Genomic DNA, 11,070 nt, shown 5'->3' on the forward strand with positions numbered 1-11,070 from the left:
AAAATACAGGACAAATAGTAATCAGGACAAAATCAGATGCCGTGAAGCCAAATTTAAAAATCAGGTGAGCAATATATAAAAATAATTTTACAGGTTACTCTTAACTGCAAATATTGCATCATTTTACAGTAGTGCTGTAAAGTAATAGAAGTGGAAAGAATTCACATGGACTAAAGACCACAGGTTTTTGTCATTTGGATCCAGACATCACCATAAAGGTTTTCTATCAAAAGCTTCAGATACACAAATCAGTTGCATGTATTCCAGATTACAGTGTTCCATCTCAAATAAAAAAAAACCAAATATTTTTAAAATTAAACCAGAAGTTGTGTTTACTACCAGAGGTACATTGTTTCCTAAGGAGTTGACATAAACAATGTAGCCCCATTACCTTTTATTAGGTTTGCATGGCCAGATTTTGGTAGCAGGGGCACTACAGGGGTGCTTCTGTGAGAAGCTGCCAGAAGCTTCCCCTGTGTCCTGCAGAGCCAATGCCAGCTGGCTCCAAGACCTGCTGCTGACCAAGGCTGAGCACCATCAGAATGGTGGCAGCACCTCTGGGATAACAGGTTTAAGAAATGAGGAAAAAGACCCTGAGCAACAGAAATTGCAGCTAGAGAGAGGAGTGAGCGGAACAGCTCTGCAGACACCAAGCTCAGTGAGGAAGGAGTGAAGCAGTTGCTACAGGCTCTGGAGCAGGGGTTCCCCTGCAGCAGACCATAGGGAGGCAGCTGTGCCTCTGCAGCCCAGAGAGGTCCCTGGTGGAACAGATCCACCTGCAGCCCCTGGAGGAACCCACACCAGAGCAGGTGGGTGCCTGCAGGAGGCTCTGATCCCACCGGGGGCCTGTGCTGGAGCAGATTCTTGGCAAGACCTGTGGAGAAAGGGGCCCCCACTGCAACAGGTTTGCTGGCAGGATTTGTGACCCTGCAGGGAACCTACCCCAGAGCAGGTGGCTCCTGAAGGGCTGCACCTGGTAGAAGGGACCTACACTGGAGCAATTAATGAAGAACTGCAGCTTCTGTAAAGGACCCACACTGGAGAAGTCGATGGAAGACTGGCCCTGGGAGGAAGTACCCTATGCTGGAGCAGGGGGAGAGTGTGAGGAGCCCTCCCTCCAAGGAGGAAGGAGTAGCAGAGACAATATGTGATGAACTGACTGCAACCCCCATTCACTCACACCCCCTGCACCACTGGAGGGGAGGAGGTAGAAAATTTGTGAGTGGAATTGAGCCCAGAAGAAGGAAGGTGGTGGGGAAAGGTACTTTAAGAACTAGTTCTCATTATCCCACTCTGATTTCATTGGTAATAAAATAAACTAATTCCTCCACGTGGAGTCTGTTTTGCCCTTGACAGTAATTGCTGAGTGATCTCTCCTTGTCCGTATCTCAACCCATGATACTTTCCTTATATTCTCTTTCCTCTATCCTAATGAGGAGAAGAGGGACAGAGCAGTTCTGACTCCTGCATTTTCTAATAAAATGTACTAAATAATTAGATTTTTCCACTTAAAGCCCCTGGGGTCATTTATTAGGAGAAGATAGCATCCTATAGTGTAGCATATGGCTTTGGAGCCCACATATATATGTGTACATGGCAAGGCAATGCAGGAAGCATTAAAAAAAACTATGGCATGCATTTCCCTCCCACTTAGAGTTAGAAACATCTGCACAGGAGGTTAGAGAGGAGATGAGTAATATTACATCATACCAAACTGACTTAACACAAAAACATCATTAAGCCTTCTTTCACAAAATTAAGTAGTTTTTAATCACAGTCATTTTCATGGGCCTAGAATATGTATAAATTACAAGTTTACAGAGGCAAAGCAAACCCTGCTGTACAGACTGAGATTTTTCCCATCCTCATTTGCTATTTGTACAGTAGCCAAGCACACAAACACCTTGGAGATTTTGAAGTATTTCCAAATAGGAGACTGACCTTGATATTGCTTTCAGCCAGAATACATTTCAGCTCAGTTTGCCATATGTTAAGTGTTTGTTCATACAGCTACTATGTGTTACACACCTCCACCATGTGCCTCAGTGATTTTTTCTCCTTATCAGAATTTAAAGTTCTCTCATCATTGTAGCTAAACTCAGCCTTTGATGATAAAATATATGTTTCTTGCATGCTACAAGTAGCCCCAGACTTAACTAGTAGTTAGCTCAGTGTAGATTACCTATATAATACAAAAAAAAAAATAGCAGAAGAGGAGAAATAAGTAATTTCTGCTAGGTGTCACTAAGGAAAAGCTGGATAGCTGCCCTTGCTCCATACAGAATGGACCAATTCATAGGATCCAATCAGGGTCTACCTCTTAAAAATCCTTTTAATGGAAAAAAAATTAAAAGCATTTGTAAATAACATTCTCAGTACAACTATTAGAAAGCAGAGAGCTGAAGCTTGAAATAGCCCACCCTGATCTAGGCATAGATCACCACATCCCACAGGAGTCAAAACACCATCAGTAAAGGCACCTGTAAGCAGGTGCTGATGGACTACATTAACAAGATTCACTTGCTCACATAATTTCTATATCAATGTTATACTGTATTGGAAAGTTCCAGTGTGGCTCAGGTCAGACATAGAGCTAGACAGATTCCTGCTTTTCTGCAAAGTATTGTGGGGTCTTCAAAGCTGTGTTATGATCCCAGGATCTTCATCAATCCTCAGATACTTTCCACTTGCACGCTCCTTGAGTGCCCAGTCATGGAGGAGGCTGTAATCATAGTGCTCCTTATCCACTCGTTTCAGAAAGGCCAGTCCAGAAATGGCCTGCCACTCCCTGAGAGATGGGATACGAATTTCCTTTACATTCTCACTTCCTGGGACAAAGCCAAAGAACTTCCTTACATTCTGCATGGCATAGAGCCTGGAATGCTGCTCTGTTGCCTCATCAAAGAGCTCCTGCTCATTGTGGACATAGCTGTTCCAGTATCTGAAGTGTAGAAAGCTGAGCGGGGAGAAACAGCTTGCCAGGCAGTAAGAAAGGAACACAGTGATGACCACCACAGCAATCAAAAGCCAGCCAGCCACCTTACCAAAAGAAAAAAAAAAAAGAAAATAACTGTTAGACCTGGAAATACAGTGGTAACTTTTGAGCACCAGAAAATCCGTAAGATTAATTTTATTTGCTTTTCCTAAATAATAGCAGTAACAAGGTATAAGCCTGGAAAGCATCTGTTACCACCAAACCCAGTCCATGCCTGCTGGAGGCAGCCATGTCATAAGATCACTTACTCCTTTTGAAGTTCAAGGAAGTTCTGTTGTGCAGATTTAAAACTATTGCTTTCTCAGCTATTATTATTATAAGATAGGCCACACAGGTCCTAGACTATATTAGCTGATAGCCTGTTTAAAAACAGTTTTCTCTGAAATAACAGCTTCAGAGAAGTTGCTTCTCCTATTATTTACCCAGTATGCAAACTTTTAGAATTGAGTCTGATCTAAACCCCAAGATTTTACATGGGTTCACACAAAGCTCTCACAGTCTGGGCCTCTTAGTCACATTTCTTCTGTTTTAATGAAGAAACTTCATACCCTCCCTGGCTCTTGAACTTCCATTTGTCATACTTGGTATTATTTTTCAGGATACTACACAAGGAAGAATATGTCCTCAGGCAGCAGGTAACAAATGGGACAAGCAGATATAGTAATGTATAAAGTTCAGTTCCACTTAAAAGAAAAGAACATACTTCAAAATACATGGAGACTTAGCACTCAAGGCAGAGGACACTGATCTTGTTTTATGCCTGCTGGATTAGCTTCACCCCTTACCATCAAGTTTACAGGCAACAGGAGTTACTCACTTGTGACTGGTATCGGAGGAGGAGAATCACTTCATCTCTCGCCCGGGCCAGCTCTGGAGGAACCAGCTGCCCGCAAGGAAATGTAGCCAAGATCCTGCTGCGCTCAGCAGCGGTGACATTAGGAGCAGCTCCATAGTAATGCACAGGGACGTACTCGCTCACAGCACAGATATAATAAGAGCCATTTATCAGGGTGACTGCAAGCCACGTGACTGGAGCAACCAGTGCCCTCCCTGTGATGCTGCACAGGACAAAGCAGAGCAGTTTGCATTTCAGCAGCCAGTTTGATGACATCTCCCTCTCAAAATGAGAGCTTTTGCCCATAACAAGCCTCCAAGTCTGGTTGTTCAGGGCATAGCCAACAATCAGAAGGATCAGTGCAGGCACTCCTAGGAAAGCCAGCCCATAGATAAGGTTCTGTCCAACATGACAGGGACAGCTGAACGTGAAAAAAGAGAAAAGTTGCTGCCCACCAATTGTCAATATTGCAATTATTGCATTAGCAATAACAACCTCTTTGCCTTTTAGAAAAGTTAACCACTTTGGAAGGAAAGTCATTTTAGATCCTATTCTTTACCAGATTCTTTTGATTTAAGTCAATACTAGCTTTTAGTTATATTTAACTAGTGTCGATGGCAGAGCAGAATAAACACCAACAGCTTGAAATGAATACCACCAAACAACACCCAAAAACCCCCTACTAGTCTTTCTCCTCCCACTAATTTTCAGTGGCTTGTTTGCTAGCTTTAAGTATGCTTGCAGACATTCACTGATGTGTTTTAATTGATTCAGTGATTTATCTCAGCTGTTCTGGAAAATTGAGCTTTCAGGCTGTTGTGAGCTCTGCCAGCCCATTGCTAATTGTCTGAAATTAACAATAAATTCCCCCTACCTTTTGGATGACATAAAGTGCTATCAAACTGATGGCTAACCTGTCAGGGTTAATTGCTAAGCTGTTTTCTAATCAAGAGTAATTAGAAGAAACGTGGCACGAAACTAGGAAAAAAAAAAAAAGGAGCCTTCCAGCTATTCTTCATAAAAGATCATCCAAACAAATCCTTGGCAAATGGACAGATTAAAAAAAAAAAAGAGAATGCTTCCACTTTTAAATAAATTTATAAGATATTCTGTAAGTTGCACAATGTTTGGAATCCCAGTGCTGTTTGCATTTGATGTCAGTTCTCAGGCAATTAATTGTTGAAACACGAGTCTGAGAAGTAGCTAGCTGCTGGATCATGAGGATTTTAGCGTTTCACCTCTAGGTGGCAAGAAGCTGGCATCTTTTTTTTCCGGGGGAGGGAGGGTTGATGTTTGGTTTTTGGTTTTGTTTTTTTAATTTTATATATATATATATATATATATATATATATATAAAATCTGCTATTCACAAAATGTCAAGCCAGCTGGTATTTATATAGTGTGCTTGTGATTACAGTTCTAAGATTTTCTGCAAGTATAGTCAGTCCTATTCCATGGACAGAGATAAAAATTTTTCAATTAAGCGTTTCCACAGCTGGTTTCTGTATCTTGGGATAGATGACCTGAGCTCTTAGCATCTCTCACAAATCACGCCTTAAGCAGGGGTCTGAAAAATTGAAAACATTTCACTTTTGATGATTTTCTCTGGATCATACTTTTTCTATGGTCACACTATCCAGTAGTTCTACGCATTGCATAACCTAGTCTGATCTGAACATGCAAATACTTGTGTTTCAGTACTGAAAAGTCTGACAGTCTGTCATATAAACATTCTTATCAAGAAAAGGAAAAAGGTAAAAGTTAGCCAGAAAGTTTATGGGGAAATTTACCTTCCCATTACAGATGTCTATCTCCAGCATGGGGGGACTTGGTTGTGTGGTATAATAGTGTCTGCACAGCCTCTTCTCTCCCCTTGCAGAGAGGGTTGCTAATAATAAATTTCATCTCAAACAGCAGTTTTGGTGGTGTCTGCCTGGATGGCAGCTGTTGCACACAGGGATGGCATGTTACACATGCCTTGCCTGTTCACTAGGCAGGACCCTGTTCCTCCAGGGCACTGTTAGGGTGGACACCTGCTTGTCTCGTCCCCCGTCACCATCTGAGAAGGAGGTTCTTGCTGGTAACTGGCTCTCAAACAATGTGATGCTGTTAGACAAAATTAAAAGCAGTACAGAAACATGCTGAAACATCCAGCAGCACTTTATCACAGCTTTTCTGGAACTTGTTACATTCCTTAGTTGTTTGGACAGAGTAAAAGCACAATAGAGCTGTCTGAATATTGCCATTTTAAACCTTCATTTTCTTTCAGTTACACAGGATTTTCAGTAACTTTTTTTTTTTGTACTAGTGATATTATATTTGGGGAAAAAAAAAACAGTGAAATAAACCTATCAGGCTATCACAAAATTATTTTATAAAAGTCTTCTGTTATGCCTCAGTTCATTTTAAAATCTCTGATTCCTTCTGAGATTACTTTTGGAACCTGTGTCTTTTGTTTATAAGGGAGGAAGGCTTTCCCAAGCATCACTTGTTTACTCAAGAAACACATTAGATGTGAAACTGAAGTGGTATCCAACACTGAAATATTAATAGTCAGCCTAAGGCTGTCGAATGAGGCAATTTATACAATCAATACAACAACTTTGTGCTTCTGCATTTTCATTCCTTGGCATTTGCTTTCATTGCCTGCTGTAAATGATCCTGCTGGGTCATCCTATTATGGAACAAATTACAGGGTTGGATCCAATTAAGAGCTTGGGTGGCACATCAAACTTTAAGTACTTGCCTTTGCAGAGGAACCCAGGGTCCTGAGGTAGACATTTAGGCTCTTTGTCCAATTCCAAGGAAGAATTAGGACTGGATGCAATCCAAAATATCACTACCTGAGGTGACAGCTGGCTGGCCTATGAGGCAAAAAGATGCTTATAGCTGACATCTCAGGCAAATAGGATCCATGGACAAACCTTAGTCATGGTTTTCCTTTTCATATTGCAGGGCTCTGTCAGCTTGAACTCACTGCCAGTAAATTCTCTTATGAGAAGGAGAGATTTTTTATTTTTTCTTTAAGGAGTGAGAATCATTTGTAATTTCTTTTAGAACATGATGTTTGAAAGACAGATTTCACCTTCCCATACGCAGCAAACAATTTTTATTCTCCTTTTTTATTGAAATAAAGCAACCATGGCAGAACAGAGAGATTTCAGCTCCCTTCTCCACATGATCTAGTAAAAACTGATTCACTCATCTCTTTCTTCCAAAAGCTCAGTTATTATTAGTGATGAGATGTCACTGTGCTGCAAAGAAGCTGTGTTCTCCAACTTTCCTGCCATAGTTCTACCAGTTGTGCTTAGTTTCACCACAGAGAGGATTTTGATATTTATTGGATCAAAAAAAGACCAGAATTTTGTTATTAGGCCAGGCAAAGTTAAGGAGGAAGAGGGAAGTGATCTTCTATTTTCCATCTGAAGTCTGGAGGAGGAGACTGAATCCTGGTCGTGTGTTTTCACCACTGAGTTTGCAGTCAAAAAGCCGATGTTCTGTAGCCCCTCTAGCTGCATTTTGAGCTCTTTTGCATGGATGTCAAGCCCACCTGTGCATGTTAGCAAGCATGATATGAAAGCACCTGCATGACAGATTTCTTGTGGGAGTAGAAGGGAGCACTGCCCATGTCCTGTGAGCTGCCAGGTCATGGTCTGGATGCAGGCTGACAAGTAATTTTCATGGTCTTTTTGACCTTTGGAGAAGTTCCTGTCCCATAACTAGGACAAGCACTGATGAAAAAAATAACAAGTTTTATGTTTAGGGAAGGATAGAAATCTGTTAATGATTTTTTTAAAGCTTACATATTTCACTTCAGAATTCAGCTGTGTTTTATAGGTAAATTTATGAGATTTTAGGTTCCTGCAGAAAGCAGAAAGGAGGCGCTCAAATGTCAAAACACCCTCTTGAGAAACATAGCCTAAACAAGGAAGTTTCAGCAGGTCAAACTGAGAATGCTTCCCAGGGCACTACAGCAAAGTGACAGCAATGGCATTGCTTTACTTGGAAACGTGGCAAGAGCAGCAGCTACACTGGACTCCTAGTAAAAGCACTCGTGTGATATGAGAAACCTGCGTTCAAGTTACATAGCTTCAAATCCTCAACACTTATCTTCTTGTGATTCTATTTTCTGTCAGAGAAAATTTAATACAAGGTCTATCCATCTGAAAAATGGAGAGCAAACGAAAGCTTGATCCTGTATTTTACTAATTTGGACACTCACCTTTTGTGGTTATTGCATTCTTGTTTTGGCTCAAAGAATTTTTTCACTGTTTTTTTTTGGGGGGGCTTTCTAATTAGGCAATATCTAATTTATGATTTACTTCTATGTTGCACATATCATGTACTTACCTCTGCAGGTGTCAGTTTTCCCATAATAGGCAGTCCATTGCAAGAGACAGAGCGCTGATGCATGCTTTCGTGTGTGCTTTTGAGCTTCGGGATATATTTTGTATTTGGTTTTTGGTTTTTAGTTTGATGGGAATTGAGAGAACTGATGTAGTCTAATGCTCAAGCCCTGTGAAGACTCACCTTGGGGCTGAACACTAAATTTCTCACCTGAAAAACAGAAAGGGAGGTGGAGGGTGATTCCCACTTTCTCACTATTCCAATTGCCTTGGATTACTTCTAGGAAGTATATGCTTAGGATTAAAACAGGTGCCAGATGTGTGCCTACCTCTACTCTTTTCACAGGGCTGCAAGACAGTCCACCAAGGACTTGTTCCCTCACTGGAGCCATTGAATCCAGTTTATTTGGACACACCATTTCAGCTTTGTTTTCTTACTAATGTGCAAACCTTTTGAAATGCAGTACATTCTGCTCAATACACAGCAATATATGTGTAAATTTACTTGTGTGCACATGGGCATGTCTGTATTTTTCAAAGGATGTTGATGCGTCCTTGCCATTGCACTGTCTGGTGCACAAGGTTCCTCATGATTATGGTATTAATAATGCAGGCTGAAGTAATTAATCCATATATATTCTGAACCACATAAATAGAACTGTGCTCATTTATGAGTAGTCTTAAGTGCTTTGTGGTGGATTCTCTAAAGCTGAATTATGCTAATTATAATCTTTTACAGGTTGTTTTTTTTTTTAATGTAATGCAGCACACTTTCTTGTGGAATATGGGATTACTGTTCTAATGTGGGGCATATTTGATGCTTGTCACCAGCTGGAGACAATCAGAGAAACAAACCCATCTCAGTTTAGAAATGCAAGTAACTATCCAGAGAATTGTAATGCCTTAGTTTTAAAATGTATTAAAATTTAGATATGAGAAGTACCGACAATTGTTTCACTTATAAAATGGAATAAGGTTTTACAGGGTCAGAAGAGCACCTGAAAAAAAAATGGAAGAGGCAATTACATTGTAAAATTGTCAATACAAGTTCATTCTGTGTGAAATAAAAGCAATTTGGATGACTGAGTTTTACACAGAAAAAACTGAAAATCCTTATTTTTCCTGGTTAAATTGTGTCATAACTTTCAACTACCATTTTTAAAATAATCTTCCTTATCTCAAATTAATCACATCTGAATGCCTTCTGTGTATCTGTATCAGTAAATATATGTAATTGTATTCTAGCACTGGATCTATTAGTTAACAGAAATTAAATAACAGCATGGCATTCAGAGGAGGCCATATATTTTTACTTCCTTTCCTGAGAAGACTCAGTTGGAATGTATGTGCAGGTAAGTCCTATAAGGAATGACAACTACCTGATTAATTTCTAAATTCACCAGTGACCATCGTTGAAGTTCATTGCAAATCAAAACTACCACGTAGGCCAAATTTACCACAGGGGAAAATAGATGAACTAAGCCTGGATGTTCATTGCAAGGATATTAAGAAATAGGGGCTATAAAAGGTTAAGAATGAGAGAATAATAATTCTATACACCCCTTAGGAACATGGTTAGTGAAAGTGCCATTTGCACAAGCTGGCAGCTGTACAGATACAGAATTTATTCCTCTGGGATGCTGAGATCTCTCAATCTGCCCTGGCTGCTTTACACGAACATGGTGGTAGCAGTGCCTTAAAAGCCACACTTCCCCAACTTAGGCAGATATTAACTCTCCAGACTACAGCAGTAAGAGTTGGCAGACTACTATAGCTTCTTTAGATTGAAAACAATCAATTTTTATTTCCCTTGTACAGCAGTATCTTGCAATTGTGTTTTTATCCTTTAGAGCTGAAGTTTTTGTTAGCTCTCCAAACACCAAAGTCTGATAGAAACAACAAAATAAATTTACTGTCCCTATAAATGTAAGACCTGTTCTGTTTGACCTCCCATTTGTGCTAGCTGTGTATTTGATTACAAACAATTTCTATGGGCAGAGTGATTATTTCTGTTGTGGACAGTGGGAGATCTGTTGCCAGTCAAATTCCTCCCAAAGGGCTCAGTGCATGCAGAGAATAGGAGGAGCATCAGCAGCATTACAGACTGCAGCAAACACATCTCATGCAAAAGACAGAAGAGCAGAGAGGAGAAAAGAGAAGAGAAAGAGGATTGAGAGAAGACTGTGCTGCTTGAGGAAGAAAAGATATAAACTGACAATCAAATACATCAGGACTTACACAAGCAGCATGTCTCGGTCACCAGGAAGAAAGCAGGAGAACCACAAAATAGTAAGACATTTTTGTAATGTGTTATTAAAATAGTGCATGGAGCAAGGGTAGCTTATTATTTTATTGATGCATTTTATACATTCCTATTTCTGAACCATCTGAAAGTACTGAAAGGATGGGGGTAAGATTGGTAGTACAAGAGCAGAACTGCTGACAGCATTTTTGGATGCTATTCCTATTGCTGGGATTCTGTACAGGCTTGGGAGAGAGGGGCACAAAGTTTCTGAGAATGCAATCTGCTCAGAAACAGAAGTCTAAGTGCTTCAAGTGTTTATGGTCTAAGATGTAAATGGCAGGTAAGTTTACATACCTCTGTGGTTAGATAGCCATTCAATGAAACACAGAGAGAAGGAGATCTCTGTTCTATGCTTGAATGGTTTGACTCCAAACAAACATTTCTTCAGGATTTAAGAGCCTTAGGGCTTTCTCTATGGCGAATGGTGATTTTTGACAGGAACAGGGCAGTGGAAAAATTCCTGAAGACTTTAAGACAATGTTGTATCAATTTCTGAAAAGAGGACAGAGGGTCTACACTGAAAAACAAATAGAAGAGTGTAATAAAATTACAGTTAATATACCTAAGTTTACAGACAAAAAGTATTCCA

General features: G+C 40.2%; 1 protein-coding gene and 1 long non-coding RNA gene across 3 annotated transcripts; both read right to left on the reverse strand.

Annotated features, from left to right (window-relative positions):
• Positions 1–1,743: 1,743 nt before the first annotated feature.
• Positions 1,744–5,926, reverse strand: CALHM4 (calcium homeostasis modulator family member 4). 2 transcript variants are annotated; one of them, XM_066545795.1, is made up of 3 exons: positions 5,621–5,926; positions 3,813–4,053; positions 1,744–3,039 (listed from the first exon to the last, which is right to left on the reverse strand). In XM_066545795.1, exons 1-3 carry the CDS (start codon positions 5,626–5,628, stop codon positions 2,635–2,637), a joined length of 654 nt encoding a protein of 217 aa, XP_066401892.1. In that variant the 5' UTR covers positions 5,629–5,926; the 3' UTR covers positions 1,744–2,634. The 2 variants fall into 2 exon arrangements, with proteins under 2 accessions (XP_066401892.1, XP_066401891.1); XM_066545794.1 differs by lacking the exon at positions 5,621–5,926 and having other exon boundaries at positions 3,813–4,370.
• Positions 5,927–7,061: 1,135 nt separating this feature from the next.
• Positions 7,062–10,936, reverse strand: LOC136554808 (uncharacterized). Its single transcript, XR_010783384.1, has 3 exons — positions 10,776–10,936; positions 8,181–8,387; positions 7,062–7,561 (listed from the first exon to the last, which is right to left on the reverse strand). It is a non-coding gene; the product is annotated as an uncharacterized lncRNA (long non-coding RNA).
• Between the last annotated feature and the right edge of the window lie 134 nt (positions 10,937–11,070).

Source organism: Molothrus aeneus, chromosome 3 (genome assembly GCF_037042795.1).
Source record: "Molothrus aeneus isolate 106 chromosome 3, BPBGC_Maene_1.0, whole genome shotgun sequence".
NCBI classification, from domain to species: Eukaryota; Metazoa; Chordata; class Aves; order Passeriformes; family Icteridae; genus Molothrus; species Molothrus aeneus.

Bases quoted from the DNA above. Each gene is read 5' to 3' on its own strand.
- CALHM4 (XM_066545794.1), bottom strand. From the start codon at position 4,370: ATGACTTTCCTTCCAAAGTGGTTAACTTTTCTAAAAGGCAAAGAGGTT. The intron at 3,040-3,812 runs GTGAGTAACTCC...TCTTTTGGTAAG, and splicing joins TCCTCCGATACCAGTCACAA to GTGGCTGGCTGGCTTTTGAT.